Source organism: Megachile rotundata, chromosome 13, assembly GCF_050947335.1.
Source record: "Megachile rotundata isolate GNS110a chromosome 13, iyMegRotu1, whole genome shotgun sequence".
Taxonomy (NCBI): domain Eukaryota; kingdom Metazoa; phylum Arthropoda; class Insecta; order Hymenoptera; family Megachilidae; genus Megachile; species Megachile rotundata.
Window position 1 is genome coordinate 4,786,383 of NC_134995.1, and position 23,261 is coordinate 4,809,643.

Consider the following 23,261-nt stretch of genomic DNA (forward strand, 5'->3'; position numbering starts at 1 on the left):
CAATTATGGGAAAATATTTAAAAATATTAGGTATGTATTGTTTCATTTTTTATTATAAGAACTTTATATTATCATATAATTTTTAAACATTTATTACATGACACTGAATGGCAAAAAGTATATAAAATAAATAATAAGTTAAATAAAAATTATAAAAATTGGAAGGCTGTATTTATATTCATAGTGTTTGTTCACATGCATTTTAAGATATTTGCTATACAAATTTTGGTTACATAAATATATTAATGATTATGTATATATTTTAAAAGTACATGAAAAAAGAAGACATTATACATTACACTTTTCACCGCATTGTGTCTATTGTATATACATATAAAATTATAAATTAATATAAATATACATTTAATATACTTGTACCAGTGTTATTTTTACATAAATAGTAGTAAATTCTCTAACATAATATATTCTTACAAATTTAAATCACATCTATAAGCGAATCTAAAGGTAATTCACTTCTAAAATTAAGATTAAGAAATTTGGTATATGTATCTTGAATTTTCTATGTGCTTCTCTTCCTAAATGTAAAATAGATGTATATACAATAGTAGATTATTATTATTTCCTAAATTTCATTATTAATTATGTAATGAATAAAATTTATTAATAATTTAAATCTTGACCCTACTTTATTTAAAAAATCATGCATATTTTTTTCTTAGTTTAGGTTTGCCTAGCTTTTTATAGCGAGCTTGATTCATACGAGACATTAACATATATATAAGAGGTAAACAGAATATTAATAAATATATTCTTAAAAACGATGGAAAATGAAATGCAAAGTTCCAAGAATTAGGTAAAGATATAGTAAATCTCTGCGTTTCTTCAAAATACGGAATATTCCTCAATATTATAATACCTTCACAAAGAAAACCTAATGGGTATAATGGCATCCATATTGTATATCTTAACCATGTTAAAAATGGAATTTCTATTTTTAATAATTGTGTAATGTAATATGGATATCTAAATATTTCCACCATACTCCAAACATGGAAAAGATAAAAGACAACAGGTTTTGTTTGCATTCGTGGTTCAGCTTCGATCATACAGAATAAAATAAATGCTCTCCCTCCCACTTGTATAAATGACATAAGTGTATTACTTTTAGTGTATCTAAATAATGAATGCAGAACTTCTAAAAATTGTAGAAGTTGTATAAATTTCATTGCATTACCAACAGCTGCATATGTTTCTTTCATAGATGCTAAAATAAAAGAAATTGACAATTAAAGTACAGACAATTAAAATACAGTTTTAGTGCAGTATTAATTATTATTATTAAAACTTTCCATGCATTGATATATTTACTAACCTGGTCCATCTCTTGAATACATTATTCCCATTACAGTGAGAATATAAATAAAACCAACAAATTGACAAAGATTGTAAATTATTAAATATACTTTCTTGAAATTTTCTACAAATTTAATAAAAACAAATTAATATTGCAACTTAACATAATTACAATATTGACAGTAATATTTAATAATATGATATACCTTTTCTATACCCAAATTCTTCTTTATGAAGTTTGTCATACATGCCAGGATAATCATTACATATATCTCGTTTTTCATCTTCATTATCTTCTAAATCTTCACTTGTCCATTTATCAAAATCAATTTTCAACCACGATGGCTTCTGTGGTTGACTGGTTAATCTGGGCCACCAAGCAGGACTTTTCTTCTTCAATGTAAAATCAATTTGTCGATTTATCACTTTATAATTACTTTCCTATAACAATAAAATTAAATTTTTATAGTTTATGTATATAGTAGTATACACATTTATGCATGTTGCAGTGTCCTATTGTTAATGATAAGTAAATATACTATTGAAGAATGATGCTATACATACTTAATAATGAGTTAATATAACACATGTTATATTAATCTGAAGCTTAAAATTTAATCGAAATAGCTGCATAAACATTTTATTAATATTTTGAACACAAAACGGTGGTTGCTATTTATAACTAATATTAATCGACTTCAGAACGTTTAACGCGTAAAAAAATTATTGTTATAAAATTATCAAAACAGTATTATCAAATTAAGGCTGATACAAAATTGTCAATCGTTAAATAATCATATTATTATTGTATAGAATAATGAAGCGATTTTTTTTAAATCAGCCAGGTCATATTAAAGACATTTTGAAAAATTTACTAATCATTTTCAGCAAACTTTAAACTTTAAATCGATGTATCATAAGTACTGTTTTGTAATGCATTTATATCAACAAATTGCTTCGGGCTTTCGATATTTCGAAATCGATCATTTCATATGCAACAATCAAACAGATAAGATTCGTAATAATTACAAGATATCCTTCTAAAAATAAAGGGAGATTTGCTTTAAACATTTCTTTCAATAAGAAATAGTTTAGTATACAATTATGTTTTCTTCGAATGGAACACATTCCAAGGAAAGTTTTATTTGTACATCCGTGATTATCGAAGAAACCAATTATCCGATTTCTATGCGATTTCTTTTTTGTTTAGAGAAATTTTTATTCTAGGAGCGATATGCGCTGTATGATTTAATCTCAAAGTCAGTCAGGCTTAAAAATACGCTAAATTTACTTAAAAACTCTAGGATCGCCCAACAAAATATCAAAACTGAATTATTATTTTTAAAATTAAAATTCAATTATTAACATACAGGGAAAAATTCGAAACATTCCATATATTTATAGATTCAATACTATTAATCGTCAGTAGTTGCTATCTTATTGAGCAAAACATACTTGATTCATTCAATCGCTAAATGTCTTGTACGTTTTTGTACTAACACCATTAAACAATGGCGTATAGAAATTACACATACATGTAATTTATTCGTATCATAATGGGGTGATTTCTTACTGTGTATAGTATGTTTTAGTTTTTTACAGTTAAAGACTTAGTTTTCTTATTTGAATATAGATCGATCTATTAGCAGACCAATCAGAAATCAATTTTGAACATAAATATCGTTTCCTACGCGCAATGCACATAACTTGAAATACGAAAAATCTAGCTCATATTTTACCAAAATTATTTCGAGATTAACTTTAATTAAATCCGATACAATAATGATTAAATTAACAATAATTAAATTGCTCTGTCTGACATAGTTGTTAATAAAGTCATGAGGGCATAAATAATCACAAGAAATGACAACATATTTCCCAAATGACCTAAAGACAATTATAGGTGAAATAAGTTTTATACGAACTTCTTCTTCGAAATATGAATTTTCCATGTACATAGTCGATGAAATAATTTTATAGTTGTCACTTGTAGTGTTGATCTTGAACTCAGTGACATTTAATAAGTGCTGATCCTTAATGTTTTATTTACTTCGCCATATCGGAGTAATGACTATACACAAAATACGTTGACTGCAAAGTCCGCTCATGCAAATTCTCGTAACTGAACCTTGTTCGTATTTTAGTCTGTTCAGTTATCTACAGTTATAGTAACTCTAAAACTTATCTGAAGTATTGTTTTAAATACAAAAAACATTTCATTAAAATTAAACAGACAGTTCTTGCAATATTCATAGCCGTACAAAAGACATTTTATATGAAGCGAACCGACAGTGACAGTGAAAGTGATATTGACAGTGACAAGAATGATTTAAAATTTACATCTATTATACACTGATATAAAACATAATTCTTATTATGTTATATTTACAGTGATGTTAATAGATCTAAATTTTATAAGTATTTTTATTTTTGAAATTGAGGGGCTCATTGGAAAACCATGCCACAATATAAAGTAAAAATTATAAAAGAAAACTAATTTTTTCTTTGAAATATTGGCGATATAGAGAATTAACAATTTATTATTAATTTAATTTTATTATTATTTCCTTCGAGCTCCTCAATCATTAATCAAATGATTTTAATTATACTTAGGTAAGTTGATCTTAAGTCATTTTTTATTTAGAAAAAGGTTATTTTTGCAAAACTATAGCTACTATTATACTTTTATCTTTCATCGCGTAAATCAACAATTTTTTTAAAAATATGAGACTTAATCGATTTGAAATTTTCATTTGGAATATATTGTTCATATGAAGATTATTTATAGTATGATAAATGAACGAAAAATATTTATTTTTATATTATATATATTATTAAATGTATTTTTCTGTTTATACAGTGTGTCTCATAACTAGTGTAAGTTCCGAAAATAGGTGCTGGAGACGTAATTCTGAACATTTTCCTTTGCAAACATATTTGAAGCTTCGTTTCAGTCCAGAATCACCTCAGCTATCCTTTTCCGGGAGTTACGCTAGTTGTAAGACATCTTGTATAAATAGAGAAATGGAATGAAATATTCAGAATAAGATACAAATATTTCTTTTCAGCGCATTTTAATACATACACTCACTAAATATCGTGTGTTTAATAGTTTAGTAATAAACCAATCCTTTTAACCAATAGATCGAAATATTTTTAAAAAAAAATAAAGATAATTGCTGTAAATAAATTTCATATTGACAGCAAGTACTAGTGGAATCCATTAATACGAAATAAAATTATTCGTGAAGCTAGTAAATTATTCTCAAGTTCTTAAAGTTTTAAGAATGGCAAATTATCTAAATTCGTACAGTACATTCAAAAGAATTGAATGTTTGATAATAATGTTTAAACAGCCTTGAAATTAAACAACGCTCAAGTCATCAATACAGTAGATTCTGAAGCTTCTGCTAAAGCAGTCAAACAGAATTCATCAATTAGTATAAATCTGTAAGGACGATTGTAAATCTAGGGTTTCCTGTCCGTAAGTTCTTTAACACCTTTACTTTTACAAGCTCGAAACAATTCCCTTACAAAATGCCTACAGTGGCAATAAAAGAAATTGAATTTTTAATTTTGATTTAATTTTAATCTTTAAAAAAATACACAAAAAATATTCGAAATTATAAATTATTCTTCTCACTTTTTTCGGGTTTCAATAACAGTTTAAATTTCGTCTAAATTTAATTTTTATAATTTGGACTAAAGTTTTTTAGGTGTTTAAACTGAAAATATGTAAACGATAAAAACGATGATTTAAGCGTTTAATAAATCTAAAAAGTTAAAATAGTTTGTTCATTGTCATTTTAATAATTAGGAATACATTTTATTTTTCAATTTTCTATTTCATTTTTAAAAAATAAAAACGTGATGCATGAATTTAATTTATTTATAAGTTTATTTTGTTTAAATCGATTTTTCTTACAATAATTAAGAAAATAGTTTTTAATTATAAAATCTTCTAAAAAGAATAATTCATGTTGTTTTCAAAAGAAAACCGAAATCATTTATGATAAACATTTATTCCATTTGTTATACTTGAAGCGTATCTTTAAACCTTACACTTGTATCGCTTTCACATGATTTCTGAAACTAAGCGAAAACTTTAATAAAGAGAAAGTAGAAATAAAGAACTAAATCAGTAAAGAATCTGCGGCACCTGTGTAGAATGAATGTATACATTGCCATATTTAAATAAAAAAAGTGCAGTTTGTCTATCCTATTGTATATTTCCACCTGTGTACGAAGTGCAGTGAGATATTTTAGGAATTCTAATTGTGCTAACCGAATTCTGATGACCTCGAACCTATTGGCCATTAAAATTTAGCTGACTGGGCGATAAAGATGAATTTCGTTTTTAACACACTAAAGCTTGTTGGTTAAAGTTTGTCACGCTTGGTTTACAAGAAATTGAAACGTCGCAGACAGTTTCTCGTTAAACATCCGCAAATTTCTCATCAACAAATAATTTCAGTATAGTATGTATAATTTTATTAAACAATTATACCTATTTGACAGTAATTGTATTATTGCATGTTTAACTTTGTATATTTTGATTTTTGCTGAAAACAAAACTTTGGATTTTCTAATATAGTGTTATTGAATAAGTGTGAGGTAGTGATATATCTATAGTATAGTAAATATATGATACGTGCACATTCATAAAATTTATTTTGAAAAAAATGAAAATTTTTATTGCATAAAACATTTATGTAGAAATAAATGGTGAATTTTTAAGTATAATAGATGTGAAAAAAATCTAAGTTTTTAATCTTACTTTCAATGGTAACAATATTGTACACTAATCACTACAGCTATTTTATTATTAGTGATTGCATTGTTCTTGATAAGTTAGAGTAGCATACAATTAAAATATTAAATACTTGATCACCTTTAATTATTTTATTTTATGTAAAGATATAAAAAAGTACCTGCAGTTATATGTTTCGAAATTTTATAGTGATATTTTGATATAGAATATATTTCGTAATTAATATTTTCTTATAGTAATAATTCTTTTAAAAACGATAAACAATTTTTATATTTAAACTTTACAAAAATGTATTCATTGATAATATTTATATTTAATTATAAATGTGTGTAACTTTCTTTTACCAAAATTGTTACATGTACATATATTTACATGTATTACATGTTTTCAAAATTATTATATCCACACTTGATGAATTATTAAAATGACATAAATTTAAAAATTCATGTATTTTTTATAGCTGTCTGTGACTTCAAAACAGTTGATGATATGGTAAAACTGTGTGGTATTTAAAAGAATAAAAAAGTAAAAATATTTTACTGTTTCGAATAACTAACATAAAATATACGAAATTTTTATGTTTTCTTATTAAATTTGTATCGAGAAACGAAAGTTTTCTGCTTTTCAAGCGAAATTGTATATGATCGAATTTTTTAAGAATTTTGCATATAAAAATATCGAAATATATTGTAAAACGTATGAATAAAATGTCTTTTGATTTTAAAATACCTGATATATTATTGATTTTTTTTAATACTACTTTCGTATTTTTTTACGCGGAATGTTCTAAAGAATTTATCATATAAAATAAAACGTACGGAGTTTCATTTATAGAATGAAAGATTACTTTCGTTTCTTGGCAAATATTGCAAACACGAAGAATTTACATATCGTATCGTGTTGACTATAAAATACCATATTTACGTTCCTTATTTATTACAAATACTGCTTTTGAAAAATTTACTGATCTATGATATCGGGTATATCTTGTATAAAATGTAGAAACAAACAGAGATTGCATATTTTTGATATGATCATTCACACAATTACTTTTTACGCTAATCGCGGAAGATGTGAAATAAATTTTAGTTAACGATCGGTAGTCTTTATTTACGATCTATATACATGATTTTTACTAATTTTCAAGATGTACTGATTACAAACTATATTAATATGTATATATTTCCGAATCAACCGTATTATGTAAATATTATACATTGAAAACTAGTTAAAATGAATTGTATACATGAAAAGCTAATAACTTCATTTTAAAAAGTGTTGTTAAATAATCTAAAAGTATGTAATTCTATTCAAAAGACGGAACATAACCTTCATGTTTTTTAACATAAATATATTTCATTACTACATTTCATATTATGAATGATTCTAAAATAATGGACAGTAGCATCATAATAAAACACTGTATACATAGGATGTTCTAAACTTAAACAAACTCTGAGCTTGCTCTATAGAGAAAAGAAAAGAAACAAATGTTATGTAAAGGTTATCAATAAATATTTTGTTACAAAATTATAAACAAGTATTGTATTCATGAAATTGGTAATGATATGTTTCCCATTGCCACACATAGAAAGGTAACTGTATTTATTTGACTAGCAAATATTTTTATTTCAATCATCCTCTAAATTCCTTGGTTATTCTAATACTCTTACTTGAAATTAGTTCTGATCTATCAAATAAAGTACCAATTTATATTAAAATGCTAAGAATATTTTCCAACAAAGAATATGATATTTTTTGTACACATTTTAAGTGATGGAAATAATCGACCTTATTATTAGATACTGTACTTATTAATAACACAGTATTGTTATCACATGATAAAGAATATGTGCCTATAGGCCAAATAAACTCAACTAATCTTTTCTATGTTATAATGGAAAATATACTTTTGCTCATTTATTTTATGCATATAATGCTTTACCAGTCTGTAATAAACTATTTGTTGATATTCATAACATTCTTTTATACTCATAATATTCTTTCTGTCTCCTTACCTGCAAATTAAGTCCTTACAGTTTGTTCATTTTAATTTAGAATACCTTCTACAATATTTATAATAATCTCTAATTTTGATCAATTATAAATGTAATAACTCAAGTTTACTTTACTGTTAGTTATAAAATACATGTTTCGAATCTTTAAAAATATAAAGAAAAGACTTGATTCTTTTGTTACAGTTACCCATATCAAAAACTATTTCTATATATTTATATATTCAATTATCTAATTTAATATTTAAGTATAAATAATTTTGTTCATAAAATTTTATTAGTAATAAGAAATGTTTTAACATACCTACTTTTGTTTTTAATTGTCATATGAAAATTTTGAGTATAATATATTTGACATATATTCTATTTGATATGTATATACTTTGTATTAGACAACTATAATTGTCCATGATACACAATGATTTTTTTGTAGTGATCTTCACCCGTAATAATGAAATGGTTAATCTTCAATGCAAAACAAATTAATGTTCCTTTTCAAAAGTTATTTACATTTACAATTTATTTGGTATTTATAATCAACTAATTTCTAAAAGCTTTAAAAGATGTATTAATTTATTCAATATGTACGTAAGTTTATACATAAAAATTACAGAAATAGTTTTATATAAAAAATTTATAATTTAATATAAATACTTAGTTAAACTTTAGCATAAATATCAAAACAAAAATATATGTAGTAATAAGAAGGATATTACCTCAGAGTCAATAGATGAATGTAAATCAAGATTAAATCCATAATTATTAAGTCCTCTAGCACCCTGTCCATATGCTGTAACTTGTAATCTTTTTTCTTCTATGTCAACATTAACATCCTACAAAATATAATTATTAGTAACATTAATTTGTAAATAAGAAAATGTACATGTATTACAAATTACGTACCTTGACATCAGTTAAATCTACTTTTAATGTTATTTGATTTTCTGTTTGAGCCCAATATACAAACGGAGTTAATAGATTTGCCATATTTTCATGTTGTTTTTAAAAATATTCACTTTGTTATGTTCCTTTTATAATGAGCTACAACTTCAGAAGTTTCGTTTTAACTAAAGCCAATACCAAGTTTGTAAATATCTTCTTTAATAATATACACTAATATCATAATTATTGATATTTTCAATATCAATTAATCAAAGTGTAATGCAAATAACTAATCTTTTACTGCATAACATGTTACTGTTAGTCAATTCGACTATACATATGAACAGCTATCAAGAATATAAAAAAGTATATATTCTCCTATCTGTGGCTACCTTCACATGATACACATATATAATTTATTTATACAGGAGGAATATTTACAGAACTTTATTGATATTTTTATATGAAATATTTATTATTTTCGAAAAATATAAAATGATACTATTGTTCTTATTCGTGAAACGTGGGAAAACAGGATATTTTATATTTCATTCCACATATTATCATACATCTTGGATAACAAATTTTCGTTTAACACATTTTGTAACCAATAGCAACGCATAAGTGTTTTTGTAACGATTATATTGTGAAGAACACATATTCAGTGATCTTTTATTTTAGTATACTATATCACATTATTGCTTTTCTTCCGCATACATATATTTTTATTCACTATGTATAAGGCCATGAAGCAAAAGACTGTAGATGGACATCCATCTAGTGATGAGAAGTTCTCTGAACAGTCACGATGCGCCAAAAACTATAGTTTCTGTAAATTGAAGTATCGACATTTTTTTAAATTACGTTTGAATAGAAACAATAAATTTACCTTTATAATTTATTTAATCGAAAATTATATGTTTTCGTACTATAATAACTGTTTAAGATCTTATAGTAGTATCTATTATCAGAAAAATAATTATAAATTATCATTTATCAGTATAATTTATCGTTTATCGTCTATCAGTATATTATCAAACCAAAGTTATGTTTTGGTGAATTAAAAGACATTATAGATCTCCTTGTCACTCACCTGATTAAACAGGAACAACAGCTTTTTGTTGTTACATACTGTTCTCCCAAGGTGAAATACGAGAGTTGTTATCCTATCGTGTCTGTTATTTGCGGGTAGATTAATGAACATAATATCATACATTTATTAATCTATTAATATTTTTGTCTTGTTTTTAAACTTTACCGTTTAATACATTCGACCTCAAGTGTGTTTTAAAACATTTGTGTTAGTGTTAGATATTCAGGACACTTGTACTAAGTTCTTTGTTTAAACATAAAAATATTTGAATTTAGACGAATAGTTCGAATTTTTTAATACATATTTATTTATGAATTTTTAAAATTGCAAAATTTACAAATTTTAAATTCTTAGTTTATCAGAAATAAACTCATTTTATGTTACTAATCATGTACTCATCGATATCTATTAACGACATAGCGTAAAATGCAGTATTGAATATATCGTGTTTTGACCCGGGTTCCATAAACTGTAACGGTAGCTTTAATGATTTTAAAAATCATAAAATCGTACAAAGATAAAAATACAGGATATTAGCAGACAAAGGCGCAATAAAGATTTAAAATGCTATGTTAAGGTTACATAAGAATGTATTTCGTACACATGAAAATGTATTTTGTTTTAGCTTTATCGCAATGAAACTACACCTGTTACTCTGGGACCGAGTGTGTTAAAACTGAAGGCCGTAGATATATACATACATCCTAATTTATCTCTTGACACGAATGTAGATTTTAAGAGTGTGTATCTATTTTCCGAAATTGATAAATTTTATTTGAAACATTTTTTCTATCAAATTATTAGGAAAGTCTAAAAAGATGTGGTGACGTGGTACACCCTGTATATAGGGTGTTCATATCAACACTAACTAGCGTTCTTTTCGCAAATCATAAAAATATGAAAAAAATTAAAGAAAAAAATTGTACTGGTTTTTACAGTTAATTGTATACTGAAAATTTTTAAATCTGCAACATTTCTCAAGGAACAGTGACTTTTTATTTTTTGAGGAAACAGCGAATTTCCTCGATATGGATCGATTTATTGCAGTTTGATTTGCAGAAATAATTCATGTATTATGAATTGATCCACGCACAGCCAATACTGGATTAACCAATAAGTAAAATGAACTATTGTTTAAGACATCAGGAAAAAAAGGAGCGTAAAAAAAATTTTCTTCTGTTCAAAACCTTCCAGAAGTTTTATTTTTTGTATAAAGGGGCCACAAAATATTTTAAATGCATGGGGCTCTAAAAGGTCTTAATCCAGCACTGATAATAGCAAATTAACGATTCTATTAAAAAAAGGATTATGAATGAATTCATTTTTATGTGGAATTGCATATATATTTTATTTTATCCAAGTAATACTTATGAACATAAAAAAATATCAGAATAACACGTAGAATTAATTGCAACTTTATGAGATATATTAAATTCTTGCGTAAAATACCTCCCAAATTATTGATTTTTTCGACATTGCACCATAATACTTCTTACGATAAAAGTTTCATAAAATCTGTATATAAAAAATATACAATCTTATTTAAACAATTGAAGGTCTGCTTTATTTTCTGAAAAGGATTATGGAAAAAAATTTACCCGCATTATTATATCTTTAATTATCCGTAATTTTTTCGATTTTTAATTTTTCATATATTTACCACTTACGGGAAAAACATTGAACAGCGTTGAAATGACCATTGCTACACATAAATCAAATTTATGTCCATAAATCAAATATAATTATCGTATAAAAATTAATAATATTAAATATTAAATATACTCTTATTTAACTTTATATTCGTGAATTATTTTTCACATACGGTTTTTTCATTTAAATACTTACTTCTAATTTTATTGTTGTTAAACTTTATTATGAGATGCAATGTTGTTTATATTAACTTATTGATACATAATTTAATACCATATTTTTAAATAGTTTGAACTATACATTTATTTATAACTATATCTTTAATTAATCTATTAGGTATAAACTTAGAATTAAATTAAAATTGATACAAACTTTACACGAATATAAACTCTAATACGCGTTAGAAGATGAAAATAATCTGGAGGAGAGAAAGAAAAATATGATTATTATTTAAAAATATTTAATATTTAAAATTTACGTGTAAAATGATTATTGCAAAACAACACTGAAAGCAGTTCAGTAGATGTAGGTAAGTAGGTATCACACAGTATATAACAATGAGGAACATCAAACATTCAATACGATAAGCTTACAGTAGTGAGTACATATATAGGGGAATTTATTCTAACTGATATTAAACTGAAGAAAGTGATCACTAAAGAGACTAATGATTAGGCATTTTTATACACGTAGACTTGCGCGTACTCATGCTCATATAGCATATATAGGAAGTGCTGTGGGTCAGACACATGAATGTAATACATGTGATACTGTCGAGTTGACAGTTTAATTAATTAAAAAAATAACGTTAACTTTCTTTAGTGCACATGCTAGCGATTGATAGTTTAAAACATTATAAAGTAATTTATTTTTCTTTCAAATCCTTGTTTTATAATGATTTGAAAACAACTAAATTTTTATTGATTCAACATTTAGTCACGTTCGTATTTTAAGGTTAAAAGGTAATTCAATTATATTTTATAATATCAAGTAGAGTCAATTGTGCCATACTTAATCTTCCATAACATACCTTTAATATTGTATGATGAAGATACATTCTATTCAATGTTTTTTATATATATTTCTTGTTTCAATAAACTAAATATAAAATATATTTTGTATATTTAAATACATTCGTATGACTTAGTTTCACGTGCAATTAGATGATAACATAAGGTTAAAAGGTAGTAATATATTTATGTATTGATATTATTCATATAAATTCATTAAATTTGCAATAAAGCAAAATTTAAACTATTAATATATAAACAGATTATATGAAACCTCTAATGATAATACATGTATATTATGAAAGCGTTATTGAAAATCCATTTCAATAATCTAAATTCAATATTAGAACATATAAAGTCATTTTTAATATTTCAGATAACTATTGGAATTAAAATTTGAACATAATTTATTATATATGCCTTTCTATAATTAATAGTTGACTATTTAGTGTCTTGCTGTAGATGTTCATTCTCCAATATGTTATTTAAAAATATGAAGTTCTTAAATAGTCAAGTCTTTCCTTTTACTTTTATATTATTACTTTTTAATTGTAATAAATTTAACGAATTTAAAGATACTTTGAGTTTAAAACAAAGAAAGTTTCAACTTCAGTAACATTGTTATCTTACAAGTAATGTGATATCTTACATATTGTTTTGCATATAACATTATTACAAGACTTAATGAAGTTAGAATAATATTCATAAAATTATGTAGAATTGTTACAAATTAATATTTTATCATCATTTGCAAGTAAAATGTTTTTATATCAAAAATAAATTCATGAACAAAATAATATTTAAAATAAAATGATAAAACAATCACACGTATTAAATATAAGTACATACACATATACATATATTAATAATGTCACATCAGTAGTAGTTTTTATATTCATTACTTTATTTACTTTCTTCTCAGTACAATATTGGTATGTTTTGTTTAAATATTAATAGGCAATATTTTTATAATTTAAGAAGAAAATGAAAGAAAGTGTTTTATTAGCATTAACATTAATAAATTTCCCATAACGAATACTTAAAATATGAAATTATTAGAATGTTTTCATCTTTTTGTATTCATAACAGTATTAGTAATAGTAACTAGTTGATGGTGCAGATTGGCTAATGCAGTTTGACAATGGTGCGAAGAAAAGTAGATCGAAAGAAAAGCACTGCTTCTAGTATGGGTATTTCCAATAATGTAAAGAATTTTGATGGCAGTTTTATTTACATGGATAGTAAAAATACAATGAATGCTACTACAGTGATACCAGTTTCACAACTTACACATAAACAATCTAAAGGCTTATTAAAAGAACATCTGCCCATTTCAGGAAAGAGGACAAACATGGTATATAATGTACCTATTTTGCCTATATTTTGTGCTATTTCTTTTTACATAAATTTAAATTATTTAATTGCATGTAATTATTGCTGCATAAATTTATTAATTTAATGTTAATAATATCAATTTTTTGTTAAAATAACAAAAGCATTATATAATAATTTTGTTTATTTCATTAATATACATACATCACAGACATAAAGCTAATAAACATTACTTTAAAAACATATTTCATAATGTAAATGGTAGTAACTGTAATACATGAATAACTTGCACTAATTTTTTTATAAACAAGGAATGGAAAGATAGCATGAAAATATTAAAATACATTTTTTGATATTATATAATATTACTACTAATAAATTAGACTCTTGAATATTATGAATACGAGTGATTAGCTTTTATTTTTGATCATATAGGAACATATATATACATTTTTATACTAGCAATTCATTTTTATTTTTGAGTACATTTTTTTATAGATTTTATATTGCACGTGGAACTTGTAGTCAACATCACATAAATGCTAAATGTTTATATTTATACATTATATTCTTAATAACATTGATTGTAATTTTATTTTATTTATATTCAGTTAATATTTTTCATTTATAACATTGCTTTGTTACTCTTTTTTTATTTCATTGATAAGAAATAATAGTTAAATTAACGTAGTGTAATATAATGTTTAATATCACCAGTTTTTTTTGTTGTGTAATTTATATTTGCTTTTATTTGTAAATTTTAGTGTGGAACGAGTTCTTATAATTCATTTAATACTATAAAATTTAATTTACAAATCTTATTTTTTATAGACTTACATTTATTAAGTATTATTATATTCTGTAGATTAATAGTAATATCTTGTGTCAGTTGGAAGAAAGTGACATATCATTTTGAATTTAAATAATTTAAAACGATTATTGGTAGAAATATGGAAACAATGAAAGTTTTACTTCATTAATATCTACTGTTAGCATTTTAAATTAGTTAAAATAAAATTGTACATATTGGAAATAGCATTATTTATTACTTTTTATTAGTAAGAAGTATATGTTTTTCAACAATTGATACAGATAATAAAAGTTAAAAAATTATGATTTATTAAAGCTATGCAATTATTATATTTGCAACTATTATGTTTTTTCATGTACTATATACTTTAGAAAATATTTTTAATTTGACATATAAAAATTATTTTAATTTATGTGCAGAATATTGAACTAGGAGGTATCATGTTGGAAAATACCACTGCCAAGCGACGTGTGAAGGTTTCAATTCCTGTTAATGGTGCACAACAAAATATTGAACAGAAAAAATCACCTGCACCATTTTCAGAAGATCGAAACAATTTAAATAATGAATTTTATATAGATACAGAATGTTTATCGTTATGGCAGCATCCAATTACTACATTAAATTACTTTTTCCGAGAACTTTTTAGTAACATATTCAGCTTAGGAAAAAAGGCATTACATCACAAAAAAATAGTATGGAGTATTGTATCAATAATTATATTGTTTCTGGTATTAAACAGAATTTCTGGTCCACATCAACAGGTATTTTTTCATATTAAATTAAATCATTATGAGTTAATATTGAGTTGTTTTGCGCAGTTTAGAATGCAAATATGTCAGTATTAATGCCCTTAGTTTTATATATTTTTAAAATAACAGTTTATACACAAAAAAGTACTGTAACTTTGTTATCTGAAATATTTTTACTACTTGTAATAATAAAGCACAAATATTATTTTTATAAGTATGGCATCAAAGAAGTAATAATATTGGAGGGATACTCCAGATTTCAATATCATCTTCATATTTTTATATAGCATTTAGTTACTAAAACAATTTTAACAGTATTATTTAATGATTATTTTAGCAGATTATTCAATGGCATAGGATATGTTAAAATAATAATGTTGATATTGAAATAAGTGATATTGATTTTAATCGATGTAGTATTATGATCATTAGTTTGCTAAATTATTTACATTTTTTATTTATTAATTTATTACTTTTTATGATACTGTAGGACCACCTATCATAACTTTTTGAAATCGTGTAAACAGTCAATATTACACTGACAAAAGAGTATAACATGTTATGTAAAATATAAAGATGATTCAGATGTTTAATATATTACTGCTGGCTTATTAAAATCTTCTACATTTAGATACACATTTAGATATACATTTTAAGAATAATGTTTTTCCTTAAGTTCTATAGCGTATAACATTTATAATTTTTTATATAAAATAATATTTTTATATTTTCAGATTTTGAGAGCATGGGAGACAAAAATTATTTGGTGGCTATATTGGATAGGTTTAGGTGTTCTTTCAAGTGTAGGTCTTGGTACAGGTTTACACACTTTTGTACTTTATCTAGGACCACATATAGCAGCTGTTACTATGGCTGCATATGAATGTGGTGCTCTTAATTTTCCTGAACCACCGTATCCTGATCAAATAATATGTCCAACAACAATCGATCCAATGTGGACTGCAGGAATATTAAATATTATGAGAAAAGTACGTATTGAAGCTATGCTTTGGGGTGCTGGTACTGCACTTGGTGAATTACCACCATATTTTATGGCCAGAGCTGCTCGAACTAGCAGACACGATGGTAAAGATGAAAAATTTGATCAAGAAGATTTGAAAGAATTAGAAGCCTTAGAAGCTTTAGAAAATGGTGAAAATGTATCATTACTAATACGTATAAAACTAACCATGAAACATTTTGTACAAAAAGCAGGTTTTTGGGGAATACTCGCCTGTGCATCAGTAAGTAAATTACTCTTTAGAATGCTAATATTATTTTTATAATTTTGAAAACTAATGTATTATTTAAAAGCTATACGTTTTTAATAAAAGACATTATTTGTAGATTCCTAACCCATTGTTTGATCTTGCTGGTTTAACATGTGGCCATTATTTAATTCCTTTTTGGACATTTTTTGGTGCTACACTCATAGGAAAGGCTATTATAAAAATGCACATTCAACAACTTGCAGTAATCATAGCTTTCAATGAAGAACTTCTAGATAAATTTATTAAATTATTAGCAATTGTACCATACGTTGGTTCAAAGTTTCAAGAACCATTGAAAAGATATCTTATTGAACAGAAAAAGAAGTTACATGATAAAACATCAATGGTATGTATGATTTTCTTAATTCAGATTTATTGTATTACATATAATATTATATATGCTTATTAATAGCTATTTCACTTTTAGGATGGAACAACAACAATTTCGTGGTTATTTGATAAATTTGTAATGTTGATGGTATGTTACTTTTTGGTAACAATTATTCATGCTTTAGCAAGAAATTATCATCGTAAACGAACTAAACGTACCGATTAAAGTTCAGTAAATACAGGATATGTAATGTAAATGTAAAATTCATTATTAAACAACGTACAGATGAAAATTACTACTACAGCGCAATATAATTAAGGTATCTTGAATAATACTAATATGGTCGATTTTTGAAGTGCATAATACTACTTTTGCAATATAAATAACGCAGTAAGAAAAATTTAATTTTTGTTTTAAATTCTAATTTTCTAGAATGCTTCAAAAACATTGGAATTATCTCCATATTTATAAATATGTATGTATATAAAAATGTACATACATATGCTAGGAGAGATTTACATGCATTGTGTAACATAATACGTGCATTTTACTTTTTCGTAATATTATTAAAAATATTGCAATTTATAACTTGAGAGTTGTTTGTAGAATTTATATTATTATTAGTATCAACAATTTTTCTCATAGTACGATTTAAAAGATATAAAGCTTTTTATAAAAACTCATGCGAATTCTTTTAGGTATCCATAATAGTTATTGAATACATACATTCTTGTCAGCACTTTGTGTCAATAAGATGAAAAAAGTTTCTATAACTTGGTATATACAAAATATATATTACTGTTAAGACTCGATTAAAGCTCATTGTCCTTTTTTCATGTTGTTTACTTTCTTTTTATATCCACAGATATAAAAAGATATAAAAAGTTGAATATTTTGTAATTAGATTCTTCAGTATGAAATCAGGAATGTACATAATCAATCATATGGTATTATTAACTTCGAGACTTATTTAGGGAGCAAAATTAAAATGTTCATTTACATGTATGGAAAAATATTATGTAACAACCAGAGGTGAATCCAGAAGCTGTGGCGAAATGTATAATTATTTATATATTATAATCAATGACTCAATTATAGTATGTGTGGTAAAATAATTTATTTTATTAAACATAAATCAAATATAAAAATATTAAAATCTAACGATATTAAGATACTGATGAAGACAATTCAAGTTTACAATATAAATGAAGTTCTTAAAGTTTTGTAATTTCTAGATTCACCTCTGCTAATATCTGAATCTATGATAAAGTTATTTTTCATGATTTCATATAAATTAATATGTTTTGTGATAAATACATAGTAATGTAATATAGATGCAATTGTCAGTTTTTCACTGTATATCTTTATTATTTGCAAACATTAAATATTGTTCATTACAAAGCATTTAATGAATGGACATATTGTTAGTTGTAATTCACAGATTTCTGGAAATAGAAAATTAAATATAAATTAAAAAAATCTTATATTCACATTTAAAACTTTGTATTACATTAATATTTAAAATTGATTTAAAGACATTCCCGATATTCACTATAATATTTGATTTATATGTATGTGTCATTTTCTTTTATTTGTAGCACACGAATCAGAATATTTTATTAATAATTTATTAGTTCCTAATATTGATTACAAAGATCGTGCTGCAAGATCTTCATGGAATGTAAAAATATAAATATCTTTTTAAAATAATTACATATTTCTCTTACATTAACATAATAAAAGAAAAGAAATTTAGAACTGTGTATAATTACAACTTTATACCTAATTTATAGGAAATCAATATAATTATTATTAAACATATTTTAACAACAATTTGAAATATTTATTATAAAATTCATGTTAAGTACTAATTATATGTTAAGAGAGATAGGCGTAATATTAAATTATTTTAGTTACAAAAGTGGTATTTCTGCAAATGATGAATGCTTACATGTTAAAAACAAATCATATAAAGATATATGATGTAGCTTTATTATTAATACAAAAATAAGAACTATATGAAAACATGAAAAACTACGATATTTTGTAATGTAATAAATATGAACTTTATAAACTTACTGATATTTAAATACTATTACATTATTAATAATTTATGTAAAATTTTTTCTTCTGGATTCGAAGAAGGTAGTGATGAATAATAAAAATTTTATTCGAATTGAAAAAAGTAATGTAAATTTTATTATATTTTGAAAAGAATTTTACTGCTTTAACAGTTAATATTGTCGATATATAAAGGTAAGGATATTTTGTACGTTATGTAACAATTTTGTGATAAATAGAATTACGAAAAACATTATAAATACCATTCAGAAATATTTATAAAAGGTAACAGTAACTAAATCTAAAACAAATTATAAACTAATATATTAAAATATGTTACATTCCACAGATAATTATATTATTAAATGTAAACTTATACTATATAAAAATATATTTATATATGTATGATAGGAAGTGTACGTATAATTGAAACATTTGATACAATTTATAAGAAATATTTAAATATATTTTTCACCAAGTTATTGAAAGTAATAGTACATTTAGAGGTAAATCTTTTCTTTTTAATAACAATAATATCATTTAATTTTATAAGATTATAATGTATTGAGAACACATTGATTTATATTAACATTGAATGCTTTTTAAAATATTGAACCTTATAATACTGATACAGAAGGCTAACATTTTCTGTTAGGACCATACAATAATATAAATAAAATAACAAATTTATATCAGAAAGAATAATTTTTGTAATCAATAGTCAAAAAGAAATTGCAAACTTTAATCTGTAGCTATAATTTAATATTTTATTGTAAATATATTGTAAATATTACAGATTAAATATCATAATGAAGTGTTGTCTTATATAGAAAAATAAAAAAGTTCCATTTCAATAAGAGTTATTTTGATTTTAAATGATTTTCATACTTATAATTAGTATAGCGGTATTGTAATTTAATATATACACCACTAAAATGTGAATTTTAAATTGTCTTATATGGGGTAAAATACCTAAAATGAAAATTTTGAATTTCTTGTAAAATTCACTGTATGAAACAATATTTGGTGGAAAAATTACATGTATGATATCAAAGAGATAGAACATTACAGTAAAAATTATTTTGTAAATGTACTGACTTTAAAGATTTTAAAAACAGCAAAGGAAAGCCAATTTTTAATTTCAAAAACAAATTTAATTCAATAAATAATAGACATTTTAAAAATTCCAAAATTTTACATTTATAATAAACGTACAAGTACAAACAAAATTTTAAAGAAAAAGGAAGTGTAAGTTGATATAACTTTTGAAAATATGAATATGCAGTATAAATTATAGGTTTTATAAGTATTAAGTTATAATTAATAAATGACAAGAAGTTTTGGTTACTATTACACCATCATTTTTTAAACTGCTAAAATATTTTATCGAGATTAAAATCCATTTGTAGTTAAGATAATAATAAAAGGAGATATTAAAGTGTAATTAATATTATTTATTCACGGAATAAATTTTATATCATTTTAATTATTTATTACTATATATAATTTATAACTACATTTTGTAATTTATTTATCGATACAAGTGATCAGCATGAATATTACTAGCAATTTCTGATTCCCATTTGTCTCCATTGTTCAAAAGTTTCTCTTTGTTATATAACATTTCTTCGTGTGTTTCTGTCGAAAACTCAAAATTTGGACCCTAAAATGTTATATATTATTAATTATTACTACATCAATTTCTTATCTATATTTATTAATAAAGAAGAAAATCATTATTGCAATATCGTTTTATAATATTTTAACATTTCATAGTATTTGATCTAGAAAATGTTCATACATATATAAAAACTTTTTGATTTTATTTTCATTTTAGTATCAATATTTTGGTATGTACATAAAATATTATTAGAAATTATTAAAGAATGAATATAGCAATAAAGCTAATAAAAGTGATCTGTATGTATAGGCAATTATTAGCATATCATTTATTACCTCCACGATTGCATCCACTGGGCAAGCTTCCTGACAGAAACCACAGTATATACATTTTGACATATCTATATCATATCTTGTTGTACGACGAGATCCATCAGCTCTTTCTTCTGCTTCAATAGTGATTGCTTGAGCTGGACAAATTGCTTCGCATAATTTGCATGCAATACACCTTTCTTCTCCTGAGGGATATCTGTCATAAATTAAATCAATGCACAGTTATTTTATTCGGATTATATAGAACATAATAGTTTCACATTTTTATTCAATCAGTAAGCTATATGTCATAAATAATATATATAATATATATAAACATTTTAATGTATATGAAATATTTATGTATACATTTTACAATGTTATAATTCAAAGAGTACATTCTTTAGATCATATATTATAAAAATCTTCTATTTTAAATACTGGCATAATTTCAATTGAGAAAGTAACATTAAAATATTAAAATTGAATAATGTTAAATACACATTTTTATACTGATACCTTCTTAATGCATGTTCTCCTCTAAATCGTGGGCTTAAAGGACCTTTTTCAAAAGGGTAATTTATTGTTACAGGTTCTCTAAAAAAGTAGGATAGGGCAATTCCTAAACCACGAATAATTTCTAAGAGGAATGCTTTCTGAACAGCATTATCGCCAATATCTTTCCATGTTTTTAATTCATCAAGTCCTTGAACAACATAATATTTGTTTCGAGCTGACGGTACACTTAAAATCTTTGGAGCGTGTCGAAATAATTTGAGACCTGTAAAAATTACATTACAAATCAATAAACTGAAATAATGCATTATATATTTGCATTCCTTTATATTATTATGTCACATAGTATTTGTTTAGTTTAGAATTACTAGACTGCAAATATATGTATATGTAAAGATATAAGTTATATGTCTTATATACTTTTCTTTTGATTTTAGTTTTACCTGCAATAATTTATTAATCATTTATGATATTTTCATGTAATTACTGTTACATGATCAAATTACCTAAGGAAACTGAGCATAAAGTAACACAAGATGTTAGTTTAATTTTATCATTTTCAATTCATAACAGTTTATTACTTATAATATGATGTCTAAAACAAGGAGTTCTAAATAAGTCATGATAAATAAGTGAATTGCTAAAATATTAAACATAAATTTTATTATTAATAGAAATATCATATAAGAAAGCATGTAACAACCAGATTTGCTATGAACAGAGAAAGAAAAAACATTTATGCTATACTATTAGTAGCACTTCCTTTGAGTTTTTCGATAAAAGAATTATACTTAGAAAAAATTTGGAATAGTTTATTAATAGAAATACTAAAAAATATATTGATATGATATTGGAGTAAATTAAAAAATGTTCTGGTTGTTTCTACGATGTATAAGGATCATTTCTTTGTTGTAAATGTATTATGTTTGATAAACAATTATTTTCAACTATACTGCAGAATATCTCAAAAAAGTGACTGTTATGTATTGTAATACATACTTCGAGAAATGAAAGTTCATAATAAAATTATTGATATATGCATACATTCCATATAGTGTTTGTATATTTGCAATCTAATCACTGCTAAATAATATTTATAAAGTAATTTTGTAGGTTAGGTTATGTTCTTTTATAATGTAATAAGAATTGTGTATAAAACGTAAAAGTATCTAAATTAATAATTCAATAAAACTTTGTATTAAAATGAAAATATTATTATTAGATTTACCTGGCTGTATAATTCTGAGAGATGTCATGTTGCAATGTTAAGAATCAATCCGCCTGGTGTAATCAGTTTCTTCAACGCATATGTCTTATTGCTACAATCACATGCAAATTAATAATAACTTTCTTAGTACTATACAAATTATTCTAATTTCTACCTTATATCAATATAAAGTTCATATATAAATCTTATGTAAGCAGAATCACTACTGAATTGAAAGTGTCACTACACTAGTGACATCTATCATAATTTTAAAGCAAATATGTATTTGAAAGATACAGTCAGTTTCTCCATA

The 23,261-nt window shown here is 24.1% G+C and overlaps 3 protein-coding genes and 1 long non-coding RNA gene across 15 annotated transcripts; 2 read left to right on the top strand and 2 right to left on the bottom strand.

Moving 5' to 3' along the window:
- Positions 1-76: 76 nt before the first annotated feature.
- Hacd2 (3-hydroxyacyl-CoA dehydratase 2) lies at positions 77-9,143 on the bottom strand. Of its 2 annotated transcripts, XM_003701300.3 has the most exons (5): positions 9,004-9,143; positions 8,817-8,933; positions 1,521-1,755; positions 1,334-1,438; positions 77-1,225 (listed from the first exon to the last, which is right to left on the bottom strand). In XM_003701300.3, the coding sequence occupies exons 1-5, from the start codon at positions 9,085-9,087 to the stop codon at positions 660-662; spliced, it is 1,107 nt and encodes a 368-aa protein (XP_003701348.1). In that variant the 5' UTR covers positions 9,088-9,143; the 3' UTR covers positions 77-659. The 2 variants fall into 2 exon arrangements, with proteins under 2 accessions (XP_003701348.1, XP_012136157.1); XM_012280767.2 differs by lacking the exons at positions 8,817-8,933; positions 9,004-9,143 and adding an exon at positions 3,240-3,409.
- Positions 3,629-22,053, top strand: LOC100878661 (vacuole membrane protein 1). Of its 10 annotated transcripts, XR_001095246.2 has the most exons (7): positions 12,329-12,687; positions 13,825-14,098; positions 15,298-15,642; positions 16,365-16,874; positions 16,978-17,247; positions 17,329-17,551; positions 17,665-22,053. XR_001095246.2 is itself a non-coding variant. In XM_012280773.2 (6 exons), exons 2-6 carry the CDS (start codon positions 13,877-13,879, stop codon positions 17,455-17,457), a joined length of 1,467 nt encoding a protein of 488 aa, XP_012136163.1. In that variant the 5' UTR covers positions 12,329-12,687; positions 13,825-13,876; the 3' UTR covers positions 17,458-17,524. The 10 variants fall into 10 exon arrangements, 9 of the variants coding, with proteins under 9 accessions (XP_076394785.1, XP_076394788.1, XP_076394786.1 ...); XM_012280773.2 differs by lacking the exon at positions 17,665-22,053 and having other exon boundaries at positions 13,825-14,089; positions 17,329-17,524; XM_012280770.2 differs by lacking the exon at positions 17,665-22,053 and having other exon boundaries at positions 13,844-14,098; positions 17,329-17,524.
- LOC143265596 (uncharacterized) lies at positions 9,808-10,858 on the top strand. Its single transcript, XR_013040225.1, has 2 exons — positions 9,808-10,170; positions 10,701-10,858. It is a non-coding gene; the product is annotated as an uncharacterized LOC143265596 (long non-coding RNA).
- Positions 20,760-23,261, bottom strand: ND-23 (NADH dehydrogenase (ubiquinone) 23 kDa subunit). 2 transcript variants are annotated; one of them, XM_012280775.2, is made up of 5 exons: positions 23,124-23,261; positions 22,970-23,060; positions 21,745-22,006; positions 21,250-21,442; positions 20,760-20,956 (listed from the first exon to the last, which is right to left on the bottom strand). In XM_012280775.2, exons 2-5 carry the CDS (start codon positions 22,995-22,997, stop codon positions 20,825-20,827), a joined length of 615 nt encoding a protein of 204 aa, XP_012136165.1. In that variant the 5' UTR covers positions 22,998-23,060; positions 23,124-23,261; the 3' UTR covers positions 20,760-20,824. The 2 variants fall into 2 exon arrangements, with proteins under 2 accessions (XP_012136165.1, XP_003701368.1); XM_003701320.3 differs by having other exon boundaries at positions 22,970-23,144.

What these genes read in the sequence shown, in the direction of transcription:
- Hacd2 (XM_003701300.3), bottom strand. Translation starts at nt 9,087, where the DNA reads ATGGCAAATCTATTAACTCCGTTTGTATATTGGGCTCAAACAGAAAAT. An exon ending in ATTCATCTATTGACTCTGAG is followed by an intron (nt 1,756 to 8,816) that starts GTAATATCCTTC and finishes TTATTGTTATAG; the next exon opens with GAAAGTAATTATAAAGTGAT. An exon ending in AGAATTTGGGTATAGAAAAG is followed by an intron (nt 1,439 to 1,520) that starts GTATATCATATT and finishes TTAAATTTGTAG; the next exon opens with AAAATTTCAAGAAAGTATAT.
- ND-23 (XM_012280775.2), bottom strand. Translation starts at nt 22,997, where the DNA reads ATGACATCTCTCAGAATTATACAGCCAG. An exon ending in TCTCAGAATTATACAGCCAG is followed by an intron (nt 22,007 to 22,969) that starts GTAAATCTAATA and finishes TAATTTTTACAG; the next exon opens with GTCTCAAATTATTTCGACAC. An exon ending in CAGTGGATGCAATCGTGGAG is followed by an intron (nt 20,957 to 21,249) that starts GTAATAAATGAT and finishes ATAACATTTTAG; the next exon opens with GGTCCAAATTTTGAGTTTTC.
- LOC100878661 (XM_012280770.2), top strand. Translation starts at nt 13,877, where the DNA reads ATGGTGCGAAGAAAAGTAGATCGAAAGAAAAGCACTGCTTCTAGTATG. An exon ending in TTTCTGGTCCACATCAACAG is followed by an intron (nt 15,643 to 16,364) that starts GTATTTTTTCAT and finishes TTATATTTTCAG; the next exon opens with ATTTTGAGAGCATGGGAGAC. An exon ending in TACATGATAAAACATCAATG is followed by an intron (nt 17,248 to 17,328) that starts GTATGTATGATT and finishes TTTCACTTTTAG; the next exon opens with GATGGAACAACAACAATTTC.